This window comes from Sorex araneus, chromosome 6 (genome assembly GCF_027595985.1).
Source record: "Sorex araneus isolate mSorAra2 chromosome 6, mSorAra2.pri, whole genome shotgun sequence".
Classification (NCBI taxonomy): domain Eukaryota; kingdom Metazoa; phylum Chordata; class Mammalia; order Eulipotyphla; family Soricidae; genus Sorex; species Sorex araneus.
In genome coordinates this window covers 33209521-33234651 of record NC_073307.1, presented here as the reverse complement: position 1 = coordinate 33234651, position 25131 = coordinate 33209521, and the positions used below count along the sequence as shown (strand labels likewise).

Below are 25131 nucleotides of genomic sequence, written 5' to 3'. Positions count from 1 at the left end.
GCCAGAGTGAAAGGGCTGAGCCATTTATGGATTTGATTCAGCATCTCTCCCACAGAGCAGGAGACCACCTCTCCCGAAACCAACTCCGGGCCTGCTTTAAAATTGTTTACAAAATAAATCCCTGGCTCCCAAACCAAGGGACTCTAGAAGTCAGAGTTTGGAGAAAAATTAGGGACAATGTCTACATGGCATATAAGGAGGGAAGTCGGATCCCCTCAGAGTTCTGGATTCCATGGGATATCATTAATTCCATCCTCCAGTCTTGGGAAAGTACAGTTGAAAAGGAAGAGAATTTTAAGAATTGAATAGGAGAATTTTCTCGGGGACAGAAATTTAGCAAACAGACATTTAAGAGGATCAAGGAGACAAAGAAACTCCCCCTTGCTGAGATGGCTACTCCCTTAGCTCTTCCCTTGCAGAAAGCCCAAAGGAAGGTAAGCCCTTTCCCGGTGAAAACACGCTCTCAGGGCAGGGATTCTTCGATGCTGTTGACTTAACATTCCCTTCTACTGGCATCAAACCAGAAAGACCCCCATCTCCTCTGTCTGACTCCATTTCCAGTACATCAGTACACGTGGACGACGAACCCGCTGCAAGTTCCTCAGACTCTGAGTCTGAGAGCAGCTTGGTAGAGAAGGCTTCTTACAGAGGCCACCGCTCTGCAGCCAAAGGGCCTCTAGGCTGCTGGGGATCAGCTCCCGATGGAAGCTTCCAGCTGAGACCTCTCAACCGTAAGGGGTCAATTCCACCCAGACCACATGAGCTATCTCTTTTTCCCAGCTGGAGAAAGATCAGCCTCCATCTTATGAAGGCTTAAGAATAGATTCTCTCAGCCATTTTTAAAATGCCTGTGCTTCATACGGACCCACATCTCCATATTGCAAGGAATGTCTTAATAGCTGGAGTAAAGGTGCTAGTTGGGTACCCCAAGATTTTCACATGGTCGCTGAGACATGCTTAAGCCCTGTTAGGGCACGGTTCTGGATCTCCGACCACAGACAAGGACCACACGGGAATGCAATTAGCAAGCAGGTAGTTTATTAAGCTGGCTAGCCAGGGTCGTGCATACACACACAGCAACACGCAGGTCCCATGTGCAAGGCAAGGCCCAGAGCTTCTTCAAAGGAGATCTTACATAGGCCTTCACCGGCCATTACAGCAGAGCCTGTGCATTTCATAGCCAATAGATTTGTAATGATGCATATTTTCCTAGCCAATCCATTTAGAAGGACATCACTCCTTAGCCTATAGTTTTAGAGATCAGCATTTGCATCAATGTTCAGGAATGTCCTGGGCTTTAGGGCAGTCGTGGGTCTAGTGGCATGGGTTTTGTAGGAGGCATCTAAGAGGCATCTGGTTATCTGGTCTGACTTGCAATCTGGGGCGCCTGTATCTGAGTTCCTTGCTCAGGGGCAGAAAAACAAGTTATTCTGCAATGTGGGCTCCTGTAAAAAGAATCTTGAGAAAGCTAAAGTAATTCTTACCGTCTGTTCTGGGCCAATTCCTCACAAGCCCTTCTCAGTACATGCAATGGAGGATGTGGTTCAGTGATGAGGCCAAGGCTAAACTTGATGAACTAGGTCATTCTGGGTGGAAATTTTTAGGAATTAAGTTGACTTATGAGATGTTAATAGGCAAAGGGGAATGGCATAACCCAAAAAAGCAAGTCACCTTGCCTTGTGCTGTTTTTGCTCATGTCTGCGGGTCCGCCCTGTGGGCCTGGGAGAAAATTGATGCAGATGCTGAATTTAAAGGAAGCTACACAAAGATTGTTCAGGGGACCTCAGAACCATATGCAAACTTTATAGGACAGAGGTTTATAGGACAGAGGCTATTGAGAGGCAGGTTGAGTGTAAAGTGACTCAGCAAATCCTTTGATAATGCCCTTTGATAATGCTAATGAGGATTGCCAGGCTATTCTGCACCCCTTTAAGGAGAAAGAGTACATAATGGGGTATTTGAAGAAGTGTCAGAATGTCGGAATGTCGGTTCTATCAAACATCAGGCACGTATCTATGCTGTTGAGGCCTATGCTGTACAGAGACAAGCTCAGGATAAATGTTTCAATTGTAGGAATAAATTTTTTAATTGCCAGAAATCAGGACACTTTCAAAGGCGATGCCGGGAACCTCCTGGCTCTGCTTTTTTGAAAGGACTACCCAGGTCCTCTCCGCAGTATAAGAGAGGGAACCACAGGGCTAGGGACTGCCAAACCAGGTTTGATGTTATAGATAACTCGATCTCAGGAAACCACCAAGGAGGCCAGCCCCAGGCCCCATTAAACCAGGGTGGCATTCTCAGCTGCAGCCCTTCCCTCTAGGTAAAATTACAGATTTTCAATCAGTAGATTCACTGCAACCAGCCACGGCAGGGAGTGGTGACTTCGATATTTCCTGCCCTAATGCGGTTACCATCTCGCTCACCCAGAGTCCCTACAGTTTAAATTCTGGCATAAAGGGACAAGATTTGAACCCCCAGGTAGAAAGGAGGTTGCTCAAGTGAACCTTACAAGTAGCACATCACGCTTTCGTGACTGTCTGGAGGGTTCCCTGACACTGAAGGTAAAGACATCTCTGATACTTGACTCCATTCCTCATGGAGAGCATCTAGAGGTGTGGCCTCCTGGCTTGGGGGGCGTGGCCTCTAAGCATGGGGCGTGGCCTTTCCGCTTGGGGCATGGCCATCCTGAAATGGGGCATGGACTCCCAGCTTGAGGGTGTGGCCTTCCTGGTGCAGGGCGTGGCATCCTAGCTTGGGGATGTGGCCTTTTTGGTGGGGTGCATGGCTGCCCTGCTTGGGGCGTGGCCTTCTAATAGCGAGCATGTCATCCCAGTTTGAGGGCATGATCTCCCAGTTTGGGGGCGTGGCCTTCTTGGAGTGGGGCGTGGCCTCCCCTTGGGGGCGTGGTCTTGTTGGTGTGGGGCTTTTCCTCCAACCCAGGGGTCGTGGCCTCCCTGCCAGGGTAGTGGGTTTATGTGGGGCAGGTGGCAGTTATTTTCTTCTTTCTCAGCACTAACTCGGATTCATATTTTGACCTCCATCATGCAATTCTTGGGAGAATATTCTGGCCCTCTTAAATACATAGGCCAATAGTCCACTATTGTCCAATTGCACAATAATTCCCATAGACACAAGAACCTGTACAAGTCCAATGTCAAATAATACATCCCCGAGGGGCCGGAGCGATAGCACAGCGGGTAGGGCTTTTGCCTTGCACGCGCCCGACCTGGGTTCGATTCCCGGCATCCCATATAGTCCCCCAAGCACTGCCAGGAGCAATTCCTGAGTGCAAAGCCAGGAGAAACCCCTGAGCATCGCTGGGTGTGACCCCAAAAAATAAAAATAAAATAATACATCCCCGAAGCTTCACTACAGGCCTCACATAAAGCCACAGAGGAGCACATGAGAGGAAGTTGCAACTCCTCAAGGGGAAAAAGGCAACCACAATAGGCTGAGCTCACCCAGAATCCCTAATTGCACCAAGAGGGAAAACTGATAGTAAGCTGGAAGGCCCCACCTCCATACTACCACCACAACATGAAGAAACAACGCAACTCCCCACCATGAGGGGAAGATGAAGAAAAAGGTCCAGAAGCCCCAACAGGGACTACTCACATATTCAATCTCTCCAATATGTATTTCAGAATTGACATGTTAAAGATATTCAATGAACTCAAAGAAACTATGGAACTGACATCCAGAGGGTTAAAAGAGGACTTGAATGAAACAGTGGAACAGGCAGTCAACAAAATACAGGAAGAAATGAGAGCAGAAATAGAAAAGCTACAAGCAGAAATGTCACGAATAAATGATTCGATAGATGAAATAAAAAACTCAGTGGGTGCCCTCAACAGTAGAATGGCTACAGCTAAAGATAGAATCAGTGAGCTTGAAGATGAGCAGCAGGAAGCTTACAGACAATACCAAACCAAGGAAAAAGACCTCAAAATAGTGCTAGGGCAAATCAGAGTCCTAGGGGATGAATCCAAGAGGAACAACATAAGAATCACTGGAGTACCAGGACAGGGAGGCAACCTCAATGAAAAAGCCACAGTTAAAGATATCATTGCTGAAAAGTTCCCAGAGCTGGAGAATGTAGGTAGGCATCCAGATCCAAGGATCCTGAAGAGTGCCAGCTAAAACTCTGTCTCTGTTAGGCAGAAAAGCAGATTCCCTACGCTCCCTCTTCAAAACTGTTTTCCAATCAATGCTGGTGGACATCCTTCCCAACTTCAGTTGCTTTCTCTCCCCCCGCTTTTTCTCCTCTATTTTCTATTTTTTTCAGTTGCTTTCATGTCAATAAATTCCTTCTTTTCTATTCATCTTTGTGAGCTTTTTCAGGTGATAGAGCTTCCTTCCAGAATATAGAATGCTTATAGTTAAGAAGCAAATGTGTTATTTTTCCCTATCACGAAATCACGAAAACCCCGTTAATTGTCGATTTCTCGACTGGGCTCAGTAACCTCTCCATTCGTCCTTTCCCTGAGATCTTAGAAGTCTCTCTTGGCTCGGCCCTCCCAACAATGTCACACTGGAGGCTCTTTCAGGGTCAGGGGAAAGAGATCCAGCTTGTTACTGGCTTTAGCATATGAATACACCTTGGGAAGCTTGCAAGGCTGTCCCATGTGGGCAGGAAACTCTCAGAAGATTGCCAGTTTCTCCCAGAGGGAAAAGTAGGCTACAGATATCTTCTGGGAGCTCGCTTTTAAGTCTCTGGATGTTGGCCGTTGATGGGATTACACACAACTGGGTTCCTCTGCTGGTACCTTCATGCGTGAGGCCTGTGCGAATTTGTGGAGAGGGGCCTTGAGCATGGCTGTAGCTAGGTTCTGGTGGTCTTCAGCTGCTGGGAGCTCTCCTCGGGGTGGGGAGGAAAGCTGGAGCTCATCCCCTCCGAGGGGCCCCGGGGAAGACAGCCAAGCGTGCGGGCAAGAGACTCTCTGCATCGCTCTCTTCTGGGAGCTCGTTTTTTAAGTCTCTGGGTGCTGACCGTTGATGGAATTACACACACCTGGGTTCCTCTGCTGGTACCTTCATGCGTGAGGCCTATCCAAATGTGTGGAGAGGGGCCTCAAGCATGGCTGTAGCTAGGTTCCGGTGGCCTTTGGCCACCGGGAGCTCTGCTCGAGGTGGGGAGGGATGCTGGAGCCCATCTCCTCCGAGGGGCCACGGAGAAGACAGCCAGGCGTGCGAGCAAGAGACTCTCTTTTTCCCTAATGGACAAAAATTTGAATACACTCAAAAGAAAGGTGATACACAAATAAATAAATAAAAAAAAAAACATGTGAGGGGCTGGAGCGATAGTATAGCAGGTAGGGCATTTGCCTTGCACGCAGCCGACACAGGTTTGATTCCCAGCATCCCATATGGTCCCCTGCCAGGGATAATTCCTAAGTGCAGAGCCAGGAGTAACCCCTATGCATCGCCAGGTGTGACCCAAAAAGCAAAAAAAAAAAAAAAAATCAAAAACATGTGAAAGGTGTGCAACATGGTTACCAGGCAGATACAAATGAAAATCCACACTGAAATATGACTTCATATTTAATAGACCATAGAATGCCCAGATATCTGCTTAAACATTATTTCTAGGTGTGTCTGTGAAGGTGTTTCCAAAAGAGACAGCAATATGAATCTGTAAAGATGGCCCCTCCTCATGTAGATGTCTTTAGGCATATCTGCTCTATTAGGGTCTGAATAAACCAAGGGCACTGGCACCAAACCAGGAGTAGGTCTGGAGCCCCACTCAGTATGACCCCAAAATTAGTCATATTGCTAGTATATGGTGCAAGGTCCCAGATGGCTTATGTGAAGTGTGGAAGAGAGAAGGCAGCCTAGGGCAAGAAATCTACCACCTTTCTCTACCCACCTCTGTCACCCAGGGAAGTACATGAGAGATTTAGGACTGATGAAAGTCTGCTGTGAGAGGCAGGAGCAATAGTGCATCAGGTAGGGATGTAATTGATACAAGTACCAGATAGGATGGGGCTGGAGCCATGGCACAGCGGTAGGGCACTTGCTTTGCACTCGACAGATCCGGGTTCGATTCCTCCGCCCCTCTCAGAGAGCCTGGCAAACTACCGAGAGTATCTTGCCCACACGGCAGAGCCTGGCAAGCTCCCCATGGCATATTCGACATGCCAAAAACAGTAACAACAAGTTTCACAATGGAGATAATACTGGTGCCCACTCGAGCAAATCGATGAGCAATGGGATGACAGTGACAGTGACTAGATAGGACATAGGGCAACTGCAGCTCCATTTAGGGTCATCCAAGGGGACTGCAGACATATCTCAACAGACTGGAGCACATGCCCTGAATGAAGGGTCCTGGGTTCAATCTCTAGCACTCCTTGGTCCCCTAAGCACTGCTGGTAGCAACTCCTAAGCAGAGTCAGGACTAGCTCCTGGTCATGATCCCCAAACAGAAAACAATTCATGGCCAATCAAACACAACAGATGGTTTCATTGTCTCCCCCTTCTCCCCCTGTGGCGTGGGGGAGGCCAAACCTAGCCATGCTCAAGAGATAAACTACTGATGCATGGAACAGCCTAGAAAAATTTCAAATACATTACATTAGATGGAAAAAAAGTCAGACACAAACATTTTATACTAAATAATTCTTCTGGGCTCCAATAATAGAAAAGACTAAACTACAGTAATAGTAAACCCATGGTTGCCAAGGACCTGTAGGTTGGGAGAAGCAATTAGCTGCAAAGAAATAGGAGGGAACTTGTTCGTGTGATGGAAAATGTTTAAGACCATAACTGGTGATGGCTACATATTGTATTCATTGATCAAAACTCAATGAATCACCTATTTAAAGTTTGTAAATCATACTGATTTTTTATGTAAACTGATTTTTTAAATGACATAGGGATTAAAGACCTTCAGTTTAACTGAAATTGTAAGACACTGCTGAAATTAATGACAAAATAAATAATTGGGAGGCTGGAGAGGAAGTTCAACAGGGTGAGCACTCCCTCCATGGGGGAGGCCTGAGTTGAATGCTCAACACTGAATGGTCCTCTGAGCACCCCTGGGAGTGGCCTCCAAAGAGCTAGGGTAGCCCCCATGCCCCACCCCTGCATCACAGATGTGGTTCCTAAACCAAACCAAACCAATAAATCTAAATAAATGGGCTAGATGGGGCTGGAGTGATAGCACAGTGGGTAGGGCGTTTGCCTTGCACGCAGCCAACTGGGGTTCGATTCCCAGCATCCCATATGGTCCTCTGAGCACCGCCAGGAGTAATTCCTGAGTGCAGAGCCAGGAACCCTTGTGCATCGCCGGGTGTGACCCAAAAAGCAATAAATAAATAAAATAAATAGATAAATGGGCTAGAGGTGTGACTCAGTGGTAGAGTCACATGCCATGCATATGGAAGATCTAGGTTCAATCCTCTGTATGGTAAAATAAATATATTTTTCTTCTTTTTGGGTCACACCTGGCGATGCTCCGGGGTTACTCCTGGCTCTGCATTCAGCAATTACTCCTGGAAGTACTCCGGGGACTATATGGGATGCTGGGAATCAAACCCGGGTTGGTCGCATGCAAGGCAAATAAATGCCCTACCCGTTGTGCTATCGCTCCAGCCCCAAAATAAAGAAATAATTGGACACTCTACCACAACCACGGACTGGAGGCCCAACTGTTAAATGTTAATTCGTCCTCAAATTTATAGATTAAATAAAATCTTAAATATAATCAGAAGGGTTTTTTTTTTTTTTGAGGGGAGGACACACCCCAGATATCTCCTTAAACAAAAGAGACAGCAATTTGAATGTGTAAAGCGACGATAGTCTCTCCCTAGGTAGTCAGGCAGATGGTACAGCAGGTTGCCTTGCGAGACTGACTAGGGTTCGGTCCCCAGGACTCCTTATTATGAGCACTGCCTGCGAGCTCTACCTGCGAGCTCTACCGCGCAAACACAACAGCAGTGCCAAAGGTCTCTTTTCAACAGAGTAACGGAGTGCCCGAGGGCCAGGGAATGTGCGGTCCCAAAGTCAAAAACCGAGAACACAGCCGCCCTCCCGCTGCTTCCTTCCCCCGCCCCTCCCCCAACTACAGAGGCTTGCAGGCCCCCCTCCCCCACCCCCACCCCCACCCCCAGGTTGGACGCGCCGGCACCGCCCAGGGACCCTCCGCCCAGAGCCCAGGAGTGCCCCTCCCCCACCCCGCCCGGCCACCGACGCGGGTCGGCCCGAGGACGACCCCAGGCGCCGTGCGGGGCGGGGGCTGGGCCGCGTGCGGGGCGCCGGCCCGGGGCAAGCGCGGCCGGGCCGCGGGCGCGAGCGGGAACCGCGCGGAGCCGCGGCGGGGGGCGGGGGGCGGGGCGCGCCGGGCCCGGCGGGGCCCCGGGAGCTCGCGGCCGCCCGCGCCGCCGCCGCGCCGCCGGAAGTGCGCTCCCGAGCCGCCGCGCCGCGCCGCGGGAAGATGGCGCAGGACGCCGGCGACATGGAGGACGGGCAGCTCTCCGACTCGGACTCCGACATGACGGTCGCCCCCAGCGAGCGGCCGCTGCCGGCGCCGGTGAGCAGCGCGGTGGGACGGGCGGCCGCGGCGGGGCGCGCGGGCGGGGCGGCCGCGGCCTCCGGGCGGGCGGGCGGCCGTGGCGGGGCCCGCCGGGGCCTTTTCCGCCTGGGCCACGCCGCGCCGCCTTCGCGGTGGGCGCACGTCCCGGGCCGGCTCTTCCAGGGCGGGCAGCGGGGCCCGCCGCGAGCCCGCCCGCCGCGGCCGCCCGTTGGCGACCCCCCTTTCCCCCCAGTGGCCGGGGCGTGGGGTGGGGGGGAGAGGAGAGCACCGGGGGAGGCGGGGGTCGCTCCCGGGGGGTGACCGTCCGCGTTCCCGCCAGCCGCGCGTCGTCCTGCAGGCTTGCGGCTTTGGGGTCCCTCCCAGCGCTGCTCAGGGCTTCCTCCTTGGCTGTGCACCCAGGGACTATCCCCGCGGGGCCCGGGGGACCACCGGGGATGCCCGGGACCGAACCCGGGTTTTCCGTGTGCAAGGCAAGCCCCCTCCCCGCTGTACTCTCAGCCCGCCCCGGTGTCCTACTTTTTCCCTAACGGGACTGCTGTGTCTTTAGTATCACAGCAGGGCTCGAGCTGTCTGAGAGGGCCTCGGTTCCCCGGCGCCGGGCGGGGGTCCGGGATCGTGAGCTTGCTCCCGGCGCAGTGCTCGCGCCCGTAAGGAGGTGTGGGATAGTGTGAGGCAAGCAAATCTTGCACCTGGCACGATGATGGTGAGGTTCAGCCAAACGTGCTTTCACCTGGAGAAGCCTGATGTTTATCAGGTGCTTGTGGCTCCTCCGTGTAAATAAAAAGACTCGGGCCAGAGAGATGCTACACGGGTTAAAGCACTTGCCTTGCATGCAACCCATCCCAGTTCTATCGCCGGCATCCTAAATGGTTCCCCTGAGCATCGCCAGGAGTGATCCCTGAGCACGGAGCCAGGAATGAGCCATGAGTACTGAGTGTGACCCCCCCCAACTAAAACGTTAAGAAGACTATTAATAACTCAATCACTTCCTCTCCCCCATTTCTAGCATATAGTAGGAGCTCAGCATGTTCTTCTGGAAGTGTTTTAACAAAAAAGCAAAAGTGTAGCAGTACATAGTTAAAAAGAAAATCTGTGGGGGTAGGAAGGTGGTTTAGGGGCCCCACACCCAGTATAAACTCAGGGCCTATTCCTGGCTGAGCTCAGGAATCACTCCTGGTGGTACTCAGGGACTTTATGTGGAAGTACCGAGTACTGGGTGCAAGCTGAGGTCCTTAGTTCCTTAGTTTGCTCAATCGAAGGTGCTACCTGATGATTTGGGAGTTTTGTTGGGGGGTGGGGCAGATAAACTAAGCACATTCCACATGAAAGTTTAGAGAAGGAGGACTTGGGTTGGTTTCATGGATGCCTTTGCAGTTCTGTGTCAAAACTGACCAGGTGTTGGGGCCATAGTGATAGTAGAGCGGGTAGGGCATTTGCCTTGCACACCACCGACCCAGGTTCAATCCCTGGCATCCCATATGGTCCCCAAGTACCGCCAGGAGTAATTCCTGAGTGGAGAGCTAGGAGTAGTCCCTGAGCATTGGTAGGTGTGACCCCAAAAGCAAATTTAAAAAAAAAAATTTTTTTAAAAGGGACCAGGTGAGGCCAGGGATGTGACCCAAGTAGGAGAGCAAGTGAACTAGCCCAGAGCTAGCTACGCCTGATACCGCCTCCGCCCACCCCCCCATTTCCCATTTTTCTTTTTAAGACCCAGTTGAATCCCTAAGTGGTTTCTGCGTTTGTGTCCTGGGACGTGACGGGTGGAGGCTGTGTTCTGTGGAACTGGTTGTATTTCCTTTCATTTGCAGAAAGTTCTGTGTGGAGACGGCGCAGTGAGGCCCTTCCAGGCCACAGCCACCGCCTGTGCTCCAGCTTCCCATTACCGGACTGTTAAGAGTGTGGATTCAAGCGAAGAGAGTTTCTCCGATTCTGATGACGAGAGCTCTCTGTGGAAACGCAAGCGGCAAAAGTGCTGTAACCCTCCTCCCAAGCCAGAGCCTTTCCCCTTCGGCCAGAGCATCCAGAAAGTACCCGCTGGGGGGAAAAAGGTGAACAACATCTGGGGTGCTGTGCTGCAGGAACAGAACCAGGATGCAGTGGCCACCGAACTTGGAATCTTGGGGATGGAGGGCACCATCGACAAGAGCAGGCAGTCGGAGACTTACAACTACTTGCTTGCTAAGAAACTTCGGAAGGAATTTCAAGAGCATACAAAAGAACTAGACAAAGAGCTCGATGATTATATGCACGGTGGCAAAAGGCCGGAAGCAAGGGACGAGGAAAACGGGCAAGGTCATCTCAAACGAAAACGATCTGTTAAGGACAGACTCGGAGACAGAGTAGAAATGAACTATAAAGGCCGGTATGAGATCACAGAGGATGATTCTCAGGAGAAAGTGGCTGATGAAATTTCTTTTAGGTGAGCATTTACATTTTCCCACAGGGCTGGAGAGATGGTTCTTGGGAGATGGTTCTTGGGTTAGAGCACATGAGTTTTATGCAGGAGGCCCTGGTTCCGTCCTAGGAGCACTGTAGGTGTGATCCCAAAACAATTTGTTCTGCAAATGAACACTTGAACATTATTACTTTCCACTTAAAAGAAATGAAATAGATTCCAAATAGATTAGTGATAACCTTTTTCCTTTTTTTTTTTTTTTTTTGGTTTATGGGCCACACCCACCGGTGCTCAGGGCTTACCTCTGACTCTGCTCAGGAATCCTGTGGGATGCTGGGAATGTAAAAATGATTAATGGTCTTTTGTTTTTTGTTTTGGCGCCACACTGGTATGCTCAGTGGTCACTCCTGGCTCTTTGCTCAGGGATCATGCCTGCTGGGGTTCAGGGGTCCGTATGGAATGTCAGGGACTGAACCCAGGTCAGCTGTGTGCAAGGCAAGCACCCTGCCTGCTATAATATGGCTCTGGTTCCAGTGACAATCTTTATACTTACAAAATGAACTTCAGCTTACTTGGTTATTGGAATATATTTGGGGGGGGGGGATTGGGCCACCCTCAGCTCTGCTCAGGGGAACATATTGATGTTGATGGGCCCCACAGGTGATTTATGTGAAGTGGGGAGGAGAAAGATGGTCACTTTCTCCCAATCCGCCTCTGCCACCTGGGACCCAGTAACCCTGTAGACAAGCAGTGACATAAAGCAGACTTCATTTGGAGGTCTTGAAGGAGGAGAAGGAAGTGGGAGAGAGTGGGGAGCAACTGGCTCAAGAGAGAACGCAGGCAAGGGAAAAGAGAGCATTAGACATGAAAGTACACATCTCAAGAGGGGAACTTCTGGTGCCACATGTGCTCAGGTGCCACATGTGTTCAGCCACGTGGGCACAACCAGGAAGCTTCCTTTGTTCACGGTGGCCTTTATAGGGTTTCTCCAACCTGCCCCATGTGGGGCTTCTTCCTAGGTCAGAGTCCATTGCTAAGGAGATTACCAGGGGGGTTGGGAGTGGTGATGGTCTTTGAAATCCCTTCCTCATCTTTTGTTTCAGCAGGAGCTCTCTGGGTCTGTTGCTGTAGATTGGTGAGGGTCTTTTCCAGCCTTAGTTACTGTTTTTCCTATTCTCTGCAAGGTCGGCTTTTGCCCTTGCCTTGGGAGGGGGCCCTCCCTATCTGCCTACATCAGTATGATATAGCGAATCAAAAACTGGGATCCACTGTACACACTGCAAACTTCTGCCCTGTATTATTTTGGGTGGGGGGATGTGAAGCTCACCTAGCCGCTCAGGAGTGATGCATGTGGCTCTGTGCTCAGGGGTCACTCCAGACAGTGACTGAGGGACCATATGCGGCGCCGGGGATCAAACTGGGGTCAACCACATGGCAGGCAAGCACCTTCACCATGGTGCGATCTCTCTGGCCCCTATTTGGGGGTTCATAAGTTTGAACAGCCCTTACAGAATAATTTCACAGTTCATGCAAGATCTTGGTTCTTAGTTCTTTTTTGCATTCAGTACTTTAGAACTCCTTCAATAAAAACTTCTATTTTAGTTTTTTTTTCCCTTGTTGCTGTGATGCCAGGGATCACACGTACTTGGCTGTGTCGCTCACTCTCATTGGTTGCTGTGCTTGAGTAGCTGCTAGTGCTCACTCTAATTGGTGCTCATGCAGATGCTTGCAGGGCTTTGCACACTTTCTCGGTACAGTCTGCACATGCTCTGCCGTGTGCCAGAGGCCCCAGACAGCAGAGCCATGGGGTCCATACTCTGTGCTTGTACCTATCGCTTGGGGTCAAACTCTGGGCCTCACGCTTGTAAAGCAGGGCATCCCCAGGGGTCCAAACACATCTCTTAAAATCATGATGTTTGTGTTAGTGTTTTCAAATAACCATGACTTTTTTTCTCCTCAACAGTTTTGTTTTGGGGGCCATACCTGTTGGTGTTCAGGAGTGACTCCTGGCTGTGCTCAGGGCACCTTTTCAGTGCTGGGGATAGAAGCAGGGTCAGCAGGATGCAAGGCAAGTGTTGTAACTCCTGTACTATCTCTAAGACCCCAATCATGACCTTTTTTTGAAAAAGAACTTTATTAAAGTAAGAGTTTGATGGTTCCTTTCTCTTTAAGGATCCAAAATGGAAATGTTTTTATTGGGCCAGAGAGAAATTACAGAGGTTATGGCACTTGTCTTGTACGTGGCTGACCCCAGGTCAGCACCACCTATGATTCCCTGACCACTGCCAGGTATGACCCAGACCATCCCCCATACACAGAAAAAGAAGGATTTTCATGTCAGTGATTCTGAGGTATTGATTAAAGAGTTCAAAAAAGCAAATGCCATTAAACAGGGTTTTGACTCCAGCTGGGGGTTAATTTAGAGACGGAGGTAGATTTCTTTGCGTTTCTGCAGCTGCCTTGCCAGCCGGAGGCCAGTGAGCCTTTCGGTTCCGTCTCTGGCACTGCCCGAAACTCCCAGGTTCATACTCTGCTGTTAGCCGTCAGCACCACTGCCAGAAGTGTGTGAGGCACCTCAGCGAGAGGGTTCCGGTGAGGGAACAGAGGGAGGAGTCATCGAGAGGCTAATGCTTATTTGTTCCTTTTTAGGTTACAGGAGCCTAAGAAAGATCTGATAGCCCGGGTAGTTAGGATAATTGGGAACAAGAAGGCAATTGAACTTCTAATGGAAACTGCTGAAGTTGAACAAAATGGTGGCCTTTTCATAATGGTGAGTGTAACTTTGTTGTTTCTATTTAGGTGTTATTTTTTCATCATATTTTCCACAAAATGCTCCTGTTTTTTGATGGTTAACCCTCATAAATTAATTCAGTATGTGTCCAACTTTTAAAAATCTTATCAATGAAGACTGGATTTTAAAATTCAGCATAGTCAGTTTTTTCTTTTTTTTTTTTTTTTTCCTTTTCGGGTCACACCCAGCGATGCTGAGGGGTTACTCCTGGCTCTGCACTCAGGAATTACTCCTGGCGGTGTTGGGAGACCATGTGGGATGCTGGGAATTGAACCCAGGTCGGCCGCGTGCAAGGCAAACGCCCTACCCGCTGTGTTATCACTCCAGCCCCAGCATAGTCAGTTTTTGCAGTTAAAATACTGCCTTGGGTTGGGGAGATAGCTCAGGTAGTAGAACACTCACATGCTTAAGGGCTTGAGATTGATCCCTTTGCAGCCTGCCCCCACTAAAAAAGAGATTGGTAGCATTAACTGAAGAAACAATGTGTGAACTTAAATAATAAGTCAAAATAAGTTGTAAGATGTTGTACTGGAATCTTTGTTTCACTGTTCAGGTACTTAGATGTTTTGTTTTGGGGCCATACCAGATGGTGCTATGGCTCTGAGCTCAGAGATCAGTCCTGTCAGGGTTTGGGACTATCTGGGGTGCCAGGGATTGAATCTAGTTGACTGAGTGTAAGGTAAGTGCCTTACCCACTGTACTATTGCTGACCCTTATTTTTGTTAGTGCAAAGTTATAAACCCATCAGTATTTTTTTTTGTTTTTTTTTTTTGTGGGGGGGGGTCACACCTGGCGATGCACAGGGGTTACTCCTGGCTCTGCACTCAGGAACCATGCCTGGCAGTGCTCAGGGGACCATATGGGATGCTGGGAATCGAACCCGGGTCAGCTGCGTGCAAGGCAAACGCCCTGCCCGCTGTGCTATCGCTCCAGCCCCCCATCAGTATTTTTTAATTAAATTTTATTTATTATATTTAGGGCTGGAGCGATAGCACAGCGGGTAGGGTGTTTGCCTTGCATGCGACTGACCTGGGTTTGATTCCTTTGCCCCTCTCGGAGAGCCTGGCAAGCTACCTGGGGCGTATTTGATATGCCAAAAAAAAAAAAACAGTAACAACAAGTCTCACAATGGAGCCATTACTGGTGCCCACTCAAGCAAATCAATGAGCAACGGGGTGACAGTGACAGTGATTATTGTATTTATTTATTCTTGGCTTTTTGGGTGACACCTGGCGATGCTCAGGCTACTCTTGGCTCTGAACTCAGGAATCACTCCTGGTGATGCTTGGGGGACCAGATGGGATGCTAAGGATCAAACCTGGATGAGCCACATGCAAAGCAAACCCCCTCCCCACTGTACTACCCTGCCTGTTGTACTATGGCTCCGGCCCCTGTATTTTAGCATTATAGTAATGAAACTTTCATCCTGATGAACTAATACAATTGAATGTTGGGGTTTAAGTCCAAACTCACTTTTTAAAAATTAACTCTTTCCTTGTAAATTCCAAACTCTATCCTGACATGTTGGAGATGAAAGGAGGTAGTCTATAGAAAAATACTGTCACTTCAGATATGTCAGAAACTGATAAATGTATGGGAAATGCGACAAAGGAAAGGGTGAAATAGAGGGGACGGGAAGAAAAGGGCATTGCAGTAAACTAGATCAGTCAGGATAGATCTGATGATCTTGTTTGCAGTTTATGGGGAGATCTTTGGCTACAGCACAATTGCTCTGTTCCTTTTTTGTAGAATGGTAGTCGAAGAAGAACCCCAGGTGGAGTGTTTCTGAATCTCCTGAAAAACACTCCTAGTATCAGTGAGGAGCAAATTAAGGTAAAAATGTTAATGTCCTAAACTTTTAAGATCTATCTTAATGATTACCACTCAACCTCTAACTTCATTTCTTTTTACTAACCTCTGTTACTTTCTCTAACTGAACCAGTTTTGTCATTGTCTTCTTTCAAGTAAACTATGTGCCTCTTCTGTTTTGTTTTGATATGTTTTTTGTAAGGTAGGGCACACTCAGCAGCTGTGCTCAGGGGTGACTCCTGGCTCTACACTCGTGGTGGTGCTCAGGGGAGCATATGGGGTGCCTGAGGTTGAACACAGGCCTGCTGTGTGTAAGCTAGTGCCCTGCCCACTGCCTCTCTAGCCATGGAGCTTCGTTTTAATCTGTCTGAGGGTGGTAAGAACGGGAAAGCGCCTGCCTTGCACACAGCCAACCCAGGTTGGACTCTGGTACCATATATGACCTCCAGCGCACTGTCAGGAATAATCTCTGAGCCCAGCAGCCATGGTCCAAAAACAAATGAAAAATGCTGAATAATTATACTTTTGTGAAGGCACATAGTGAGGCTTGAGAATATGAATTTGGAGAAATTATACACGAATTTAGAATTTATACCTTCACATGTTAGTTCTGTAATCTTTGTGTATGTGGGATACCCAGAGGTGCTAGGGGCAAGCACGTGATACCAGAGGTTGAACCCTGAGCACTTTCAAGCATTGGGCTTCAGTCCTATAAAACTTTATCCCTGGCTCCAGCTCTGTAATCTTCTTCCTCCCTTTCCACATCTGAAAACAGGAATATAGAAACTGCTTTTTGAGATTTCTTTGAGAGTGAAATGTATAAGTGTGCAGAAAGTTATTTGCATAATGCTTGGCACATGAGTACATGTTTGGTAAATGATAGGTAGCCCCACTTTTTGTTTGTTTGGGAGTCACACAGGGCAGGCTCAGGGTTTATTCCTAGTTCTGCACTCAGGGATCACGCCTGTGGGGATTGGAGAACCAGATGCAAGGAAAGTGCCCTGCTGCTGTGCTCTCTCCGGCCCCAGAATTCATTTTTTCTGTCCTTTCTGCACTTCTTTCTCTCCTGTGCTCTCCAGCCCCAGTCAGTGCTCATTTCTCTATCAAATGTGTTAGTCCTGCTCTTTCATCAAGTACTCATTCTGCCCATTTCCCAGTTCCAGGGTTCCTTATTTTTTTCCCTGCTAATTCTGTGTGTTCCATCTAACTACTGTGCTTAAGTTTTAGGAGGGGGTATGTTTTTTCTCATCACCATCCTCAATGCTGCTCGCCTGGCAGGGAGAGGGCCCACACTCCTGATGGTTCTCAGGGGCTACTCCCAAGTTGGATCTTTGCTCAGGGGTCTTTGTGGGGCACCAGACCTGATGCATCTGCAAGCCAAGCATGTACTCCAGCCCACGTAATGTTTTATACAAACAAGAAGGGATTTTGCGGTGTGTGTATACTTAAGACTTTAACAAGTCTTTACCAAGGGATTACCTTGACAACAGCTTTTTGTTTGTTTTGTTTTGGGGCCACACCTAGCAGTGCTCAGGGTTTACTCTAAGCTCTCGCTCAAGGATAACTCCTGGCAGGCTGGGGAACCATAGTGGTGCTGGGGATCAGACTCAGATATCCTCCACCCCTTATCTGTCTGCAAGGCCAGCGCCCCTCCCCATAGTATCAATACTCTGACTGGCTGCAGCTTTTAAATGTTCTTTCCCCGGGCTGTAGAGATATAGCTGGGATCAACCAGCTAAGTGCATGCAGGAGGCCCAAATCTGACCTTCACATTGGTGGGGGTTGAGGGGGGCTGGCAAAAAAAATTTTTTTTAATTTAAAAAAATAACTAGAGGGCCAGAGAGATACATGCTTGAGAGAACTTGAGCTTCTAGAGTGGAAAAAGAGGAAAAAGAGATAAGAATCTTTTGTATCTGTCTTGTAACAAACTCTTCATGAATGGTGGTTCTTATTTATTGAAGTTGTTCCTTTATTGTAGGACATTTTCTACATTGAAAATCAAAAGGAATATGAAAATAAAAAAGCTGCTAGGAAGAGGAGAACACAAATATTGGGGAAAAAGATGAAACAGGCTATCAAAAGTCTAAATTTTCAAGAAGATGATGATACTTCACGAGAAACTTTTGCAAGTGACACGAATGAGGCTTTGGCCTCTCTTGATGAGTCACAGGAAGGACATGGAGAAACGAAGTTAGATGCAGAAGAAGCCATCGAAGTGGATCATTCTAATGATTTGGACATCTTTTAATGCATTTTGAATTACAAACCTTTCTAAGACAACATTGCAACAGACCATTTCTACTGAGATCACTTTACTTTGCACTGATAAAATATCTGGAAAGAAAAGTCCTGTTTTAAATAAATTGGGAAATGAATATTATCAAAAACATTTAGATTTTTGTTATGTGTTACAAAGTACTTTAAAATATCTAGGCAAGAGGATTTAATTTCTCAATCTGTTGCATGTCCTAGTTACTACTAATTGATAATCAGTTGTATCAGGGTTATTATAACATTATTCAAAGGTTTGAATAATTTTTATAGTGAATTATGACTAGTTTCAGAACATTCCACTACAAGATATAAATGGGACACAAATTGTTGAGCTATAGCAAACGCATTCACATTTAGCTTTTTTTGTGTTCTAAGAAGTTGGGCAATTTTAAATAAAGACTAAAATTAGAGTAGGTTTATGTTTCTGTTTTTTCCCCACTATTTATCTAGAAGTAATCAAGTATCAGATGCTTTTCAAAGAATAGTAATTAACTTTGCTTTTTATTTCTTATTAACTCAATTGTCATATACTAGATATTTCTGATTGTGATCTATGCCTGTGCGATTACCATAGACATTTAAAACAAATTTCCAGTTGTGGTCTGCCTAAGACTCACCTTATGTTAAGGAAGTTAGGTCTAAAATGTCACATCTGCATGAAGTTTCAAAAAATTCATTGTTAGTGAAGAAAAAGGCAGTTTACTTAAGCTGTTTCAAGGGTGGAATATAATTTACAAAACAAATTAAGCAAAGATACGTAGTAAGCAATTAAACTATTCTTTGCAGTGTACTTGAGATTGCAGTAATCTCTAAAATACATGGTTGTTGAAATTGGGTATAATTGTGAAATGAGAAAAATTGTTATTAGTTGCTTTACAATCATCAAAAAATGAAAAAATAAAACTTAGAACTTTGGCAGTCCTTAATGAGCTCCAAGTGAATGTGTGCGTGTGATGCCAGGTATTGAACCCAGGGCCTCCCAAGTGTGAATCCTGTGCCCTGCTAATGAGCCCTAATCTATTATTGTGTGGGTCTTAAGTAAATGGGTCATATGTCAACCGTGTATAGTGAGGAAACTACACCTCAACTGAGCTAAGTTGTTACTTGTGAGTATTTGGTCCAATATATTCTAGTAGGTGGCAAATTTGTAGTAAGTCTGCAAGTGAGTGAATGTGTGTGTGGGGGGGGGCGGTGGGAAGGGGAGCCTCAGGGATGGAACCCAGGACTGCATATATGCAAGGCAAGTACTTGATCTCTATAGCTCCAGTGTACATTCTCATTTTTCAGTTAGGTATGTCAGGTTTACTTAAAAGCATGTTAAAACATCCTGAAAATAAAGTGAGAGCTATAGTATAGCGTATGGGGTGCTTGTCTTGCATATAGCTAACCTGGGTTCTATCACTACCACCCCAAGCTTCGCTAGGAGTGATCCCTGAGCACAGAAATAGAAAAAAATAACTTGAAATCTGAGCTCTGTCCTCAACTAACTCCACTGTTACTTCAATGTGCTTGAGATAACAATGTAAGACATTGTTACATCTGAGGCAGAAATGTCATAAATGGACTAGGAAGTCAGTCAAATTCTAAATGAGAATTCTGTGACTTGCTGGCAGTGATGGCTTCAGGGAAAGATGCAAAACCTGTTTCACCAAAACCCATGTGTCCTGATGAGAATTTGGACGAGCCTAAGTGAGTACATCAAGGTGCTGGGGTCTGATGAATACAGGTTTGCACTTCACTTGGAATAGATATAGAAAAATGTTGAAGAAAACTTAGGTATTTAGAAGAAGCATGTCTAAAAAACTAAAGCACATGTAGGATAACATAGCCTCAGGTAGTTTAGGTTTATTGGGTTACTCCAGTCACAGTGCTCCCATCCCTTTGTTTAGCTGTAATCACTTCTCTATGTTCTCTTCCCCAAAAACAGTTAATCAGCTTCTCCCCCTAATCTGACTCTGCTAATTTGCAAGGTCAGACCTTCCTAGGATACTGAACTTAATTATAAGTTAATATTACCTTTCTCCTCTCCTTATGCCTTTTGAATAATTTACTTTAAAGTAATGTCCTTTTTGTATAGACACAAGAAGACAATATTATGCTTTTGTAACTTGGGACTTAATTGGCTTCGAATATTATTCATTCGTGGGCGTCTGCTTTCTCCACTTAAGCCTCAGTTGCCCTCAGTTCCTAGCACCCCAAAAGCAGGGTCCCAACAAGGGATGGGACGGATCCAGGGCAAGCGGTGAGTTATGTGCTACCCTGGCATCGAGATGGGCCTGGCCAAAGTGCCTAATTCTTTTTTTTTTTTTTTTTGCTTTTTGGGTCACACCCGGCAATGCACAGGGGTCATTCCTGGCTCATGCACTCAGGAATTACCCCTGGCGGTGCTCAGGGGACCATATGGGATGCTGGGATTTGAACCCGGGTCGGCCGCGTGTAAGGCAAACGCCCTACCCGCTGTGCTATCACTCCAGCCCCCAAAGTGCCTAATTCTTAACTATAACTTAAGAGCTTGATCATAGACAAATGCTGTCATGATCCAAAAGTAATGACGAGACTAGGACCCTACTAGGGATAGGAAAGACTAATCTGGCCTGAGCACTGTAGTCTGAGATCGAGATGGCCCCAGGAGAGCAATTCTATAAGCTTTAATGCATTTCTTATTGTGTCCATACAAAATGGATATTGCTTTAAAGTAAATTATTCAAAAGGCATAAGGAGAGGAGAAAGGTAATATTATAAGTTCAGTAACCTAGGAAGGTCTGACCTTACAAATAAGCAGAGTCAGATTAGGGGGAGAAGCTGATTAACTGTTTTTGGGGAAGAGAGCATAGAGAAGTGATTACAGCTAAACAAAGGGATGGGAGCACTGTGACGGGAGTAACCCAATAAACCTAAACTACCTGAGGCTATGTTACCCTACACATGTCAACCTAAGTAATGTAGGTATTAAGTGGCTGTGGTGAATCATTGTATCTGTTGACAAATTGTGGCTCAACTCCTGATTCTTTAGGATGAAGTTCAAAAAAAGGTAACTCAGGTACTCTCTTTTCACTTTTTTTCAATTTTTAGTGTTACTGACATCCATTTGCCACGGTTTTCACTGAAGCAAGGGATGATTCCAAGTTACTATGTTATGCCTTGGAAACAAAACATGGAATTCAGGAGTTTGAATATGAAGGTATTTTCTATAAGTATTCATAATTAAGAACCTAATCTCATAGCTATAAACATAACTAATTTATGGTGATTTGTCATACATAAACAGTGAAATGATTAGTGATACTAAGATAACTAGGGGCTGGAGCCATAGCACAGCGGGTAGAGCTCCCAGCAGGTCACACACCACTAAGCATGTATGATTCTGGGACTGGAGTGATAGCACAGCGGGTAGGGCATTTGCCTTGCACGCGGCCGACCCGGCTTCGATTCCCAGCATCCCATATGGTCCCCTGAGCACCACCAGGCATAATTCCTGAGTGCAGAGCCAGGAGTAATCCCTGAGCATCGCCGGGTGTGACCCCAAAAAAAAAAATACCCATCACCTCATAGAGCTAATTCTGTATATTTGATAACGATGCTTAAGACTCCCAGCAACCTTTAAGCACAAAATCCTATTACTAAATATGCTACACACTAGATACTAGATGTATAGCACATTTAATAATATAGGTTAATAAACACACATAGAAAGGAAAAAAAGGATGCTACTCTGTGGTAGGTCTTTACCGAAAGAAAAATCAGCAGCTGGAGCAATGGTACAACAGGTAGGGCATTTGCCCTGCACGCAGCCAACCTGGGTTCTATCCCTGGCATCCCATATGGTCCCGAGCATCACCAGGAGTGATTCCTGAGTGCAGTGCCAGTAGTAACCCCTGATCATCGCTGGTGTGGCCCAAAAAGCCAAAAAAGAAGAAAAAATCAGAGGTCAGGGCCAGAGAGATAGTATAGTGAGCTTGTCTTAAATTCGGCCGACCTGGGATCAATCCCTGGCATCCCATATGGTCCCCCGAGCACTGCCAAGAATAATTCCTGAGTGCAGAGCTAGGAGTAATCCTTAAGCATTGCTAGATGTGGCCCAAATACTGTGAAAAAAGAAAGGAAGGAAGGACCAACTGATGGACAGAGGTTGGAGAGATAGCACAGGATTTAAGATGCTTATTTTGCATGTAGGTGATTCTAGCTCGATCCCTGGTCCACAGAGCACCACAGAGTGACCCTTGAGCACAGAACCAGGTGTAACCCGAGTACCACCAGGTGCTCAAAAAAAAAAAAGGGGGGAGAAGGGTAGAGTATCTGGAGAGATAATACAGCAGGAAGGGTGCTTGTCTTGCACACAACCAGGGTTCGATATCTGGCATCCTATATGGTCCCCCGAGCTTCTCCAGGAGTAATTTCTGAGTGCAGACCAGAAGTAACCCCTGAGCATTGGCCAGGTGTGACCCAAGAACAAATGAAAAAAATTTTTAAAAAGGAAAAAAAGTACTATGGAGGATAGAAGATAATACAGGGGTTAAGGCACTCACCTTGATTTGACCAGACCCAGTTCAATCCCTGGAGCCCCATGAAGTCCCCTGAGTACCACTAGGAAGAACAACTGACCACAGGGAGCAACCCCAAAGCACCATTCCCTGAGAAAGAGAGAGAGAGACAGAGACAGAGACAGAAAGAGAGAGACAGAGGGACAGAGGAGACAACTTACATGTTAACTAAACTAATGAGAAAGTGATGCTTGGGGCTGGAGTGATAACACAGCAGGTAGGGGTTTACCTTGCACGCAGCTGACCCGGGTTCGATTCCTAGCATCCCATATGGTCCCCTGAGCACCACCAGGAGTAATTCCTGAGTGCATGAGCCAGGAGTAACCCCTGTGCAACACTGGGTGTGACCCTCCCCCCAAAAAAAGCAGAAAAGAAAAAAAAAGTACTGCTTGATGCGCTTTGACACCAGATTTCCCCCCTCTCAGCGTGCTCAAGCATGCGGCATCTATGCTGGCACTTCAGAAGAGCCTCTGTTTGTGAATCACAGCGAAAGGCTTTGCCATGGCGAAGACCGAAAAGCTGTCTTCAAGAAAGGCCCACCAGAAGTGAAAATCACAGACATGCCTTTGTACTCCCCCCTCTCCAAATACCAAAGCACTGTGATTTCCCACGGCTATCGGAGACGACTGATCTGATAGAAAAATAAAGTGATGAAGTGCTTGAATCTCTTTTCTTGTCTTCTAAGGGCTTAAGTGCTTTGTGCATTTGTATTTCACTATCGGTTCTACCTGTTTAATATGTGGAGGCCAGCACACACCACTCAGGCTTGAATGTGTTTAATTAATACAAACCGTGGCACCGGCATCAACATGTTAGAGGCTTTAAAAGACAATTGCATCACTTGGATTATGAACACCTTAGCAAGGAATGAGGCTTTGAAAACATCTGAGCTGAAGTTGGGGAGCAAGAACATCTGCTCAGTGGAATGAATTCCACACCAAGTGCAGAAAGAGCAACACAACCGTTTTCTTCAGTTCATCCCAAGGATAGGCACGGGGCCAAAGTGATAGTACAGCAGGTAGGGTGCTTTCCTTGCACGAGGCTACCCCAGGTTCAATCTCTGGCATCCTGTATGGTCCCCCGAGCAATACCAGGAGTAATTGTGCAGAGCCAGGAGTAACTCCTGAGTATCGTTGGGTGTGACACCAAAAGCCAAAAAATGAACAAACAACCAAAAAGACTAGACACTTTAAATCTTGATGCTTTAACCCACCTTTTTTGTTTGTTTGTTTTTCTTTTTGGGTCACACCCGGCGATGCACAAGGGTTATTTCTGGCTCTGCACTCAGGAATTACCCTTGTTGGTGCTCAGGGGACCATATGGGATGCTGGGATTAGAACCCGGGTTGGCTGCGTGCAAGGCAAATGCCTTACTCCAGCCCTAACCCATCTTTTTTTTTTCTTTTTGGGTCACATCTGGCGATGCACAGGGCTCACTCCTGGCTCTGCACTCAGGAATTACCCCTGGCGGTGCTCAGGGGACCATATGGGATGCTGGAATTTGAACCCGGGTTGGCTGCGTGCAAGGCAAACGCCCTACCCAATGTGCTATCACTCCAGCCCCCCGAATCCATCTTTTAAGACAAAAGAAGAGGGATCTCTGCCTTAAACAGGGCTTTAGGGAAAGTCAGATTCCAGAATCAGGAACACATATACTAAACGTATACACACATCCCAACCTTGAACTTCTTAAGCATCTGAGTTTTGTATGCAAATTATTCATATACTTCTCAAAATCTAACGTACAGAAAAAAAACCTATTTTCGTGCTAAAACCAGGAGTTAAAAACCCAGGGCCTCAAATGCAAAGCACATGCACTACAGCTGAGCCGCATCGCTGGGAAACGTCAATCCTGTGAAATTTATTTCAGGGGCTGGAGTGATAAGACAGTGGGGAGGGCATTTGCCTTGCACATGGCCGACCCGGAATTCAATCTCCAGCATCCCATATGGTCCTCTGAGCACCACCAGGTGTATTCCCCTTCCCCCCAAATTAATTTCATATTTTCTTCACCGGCTCTCTACTTTTTCTTTCTACTCTGCTGAGTGCTTCTGCTTCTTGACCAGAAGAGGGCTCTATTGTATCACTTAAGATGGCATGGGGTGGCGCAATAGGAAGGCAGATACAGCATTTGCTTAGCTCTAGGCCAACTGGGGTTCTTTCCAGTGCCTCATGGTCCCGCAAGCTTCTCCAGGAGTGATCCCTAAGTACAGTCAGGAGTAAGCCCTGAGCACTGCTGGGCATGACCTAAAACCAATTAAGGTCGAGTCAGAGGTGATCTAAGGACAGTGGTGGAAGGTCACTGGTGTGGTTCATAAACAAAAACCCAAAAGGAGAAAATAAGGAAGAACATTTAAAGAGGAAAGCATATTTTCCTGGGGCACATTTTAAAGCCATTAGTAAAATACTTCAGAGAGGATGGGCTCTGAGGACAGCAGACCAGGGTTCAAATGTGACTCTCCTAACTAAATACATGGCATCCAGCGAACTCCGTATGTTACAAATTCCTCAGGATGTCATCTGGAGAATGGGAGTTTTGAAACCCTGTTCATAGAATTGCTGCAAGTAGTGTATAAGAGGGGCTGGAGCATAGAGTGGGTAGGGCATTTGCCATGCCACAGTGGACGGAAGTCAGATCTGAGGCACCCCAGATGATTCCCCGAGATTCCCAGGAGTGATTTCTGAGTGCAGAGCCAAGAGGAACACATATATTAAACTAAGTACTGCTGAGTATGGCCCCCAAACCAAAACCAAACCAAAAAAACCAAACTGCTTCACACTACTTTATT

The 25131-nt window shown here is 47.1% G+C and overlaps 2 protein-coding genes across 2 annotated transcripts; both read left to right on the top strand.

Moving 5' to 3' along the window:
- Positions 1-8343: 8343 nt before the first annotated feature.
- On the top strand, positions 8344-18723 carry PHAX (phosphorylated adaptor for RNA export). Its single transcript, XM_055141867.1, has 5 exons — positions 8344-8530; positions 10342-10952; positions 13578-13698; positions 15469-15552; positions 17507-18723. The coding sequence occupies exons 1-5, from the start codon at positions 8435-8437 to the stop codon at positions 17774-17776; spliced, it is 1182 nt and encodes a 393-aa protein (XP_054997842.1). The 5' UTR covers positions 8344-8434; the 3' UTR covers positions 17777-18723.
- Positions 18724-19417: 694 nt separating this feature from the next.
- TEX43 (testis expressed 43) lies at positions 19418-22978 on the top strand. Its single transcript, XM_004609955.1, has 3 exons — positions 19418-19491; positions 20875-20983; positions 22769-22978. Exons 1-3 carry the CDS (start codon positions 19418-19420, stop codon positions 22976-22978), a joined length of 393 nt encoding a protein of 130 aa, XP_004610012.1.
- Positions 22979-25131: the final 2153 nt, after the last annotated feature.

Excerpts from the sequence above, each read along its gene's own strand:
- TEX43 (XM_004609955.1), top strand. The coding sequence starts at position 19,418 with ATGGCTTCAGGGAAAGATGCAAAACCTGTTTCACCAAAACCCATGTGT. Across the intron at positions 19,492-20,874 it reads GAGAATTTGGACGAGCCTAA|TGTTACTGACATCCATTTGC; the intron begins GTGAGTACATCA and ends TTCAATTTTTAG. Across the intron at positions 20,984-22,768 it reads TCAGGAGTTTGAATATGAAG|CGTGCTCAAGCATGCGGCAT; the intron begins GTATTTTCTATA and ends CCCCCCTCTCAG.
- PHAX (XM_055141867.1), top strand. The coding sequence starts at position 8,435 with ATGGCGCAGGACGCCGGCGACATGGAGGACGGGCAGCTCTCCGACTCG. Across the intron at positions 8,531-10,341 it reads AGCGGCCGCTGCCGGCGCCG|AAAGTTCTGTGTGGAGACGG; the intron begins GTGAGCAGCGCG and ends TTTCATTTGCAG. Across the intron at positions 10,953-13,577 it reads GCTGATGAAATTTCTTTTAG|GTTACAGGAGCCTAAGAAAG; the intron begins GTGAGCATTTAC and ends GTTCCTTTTTAG.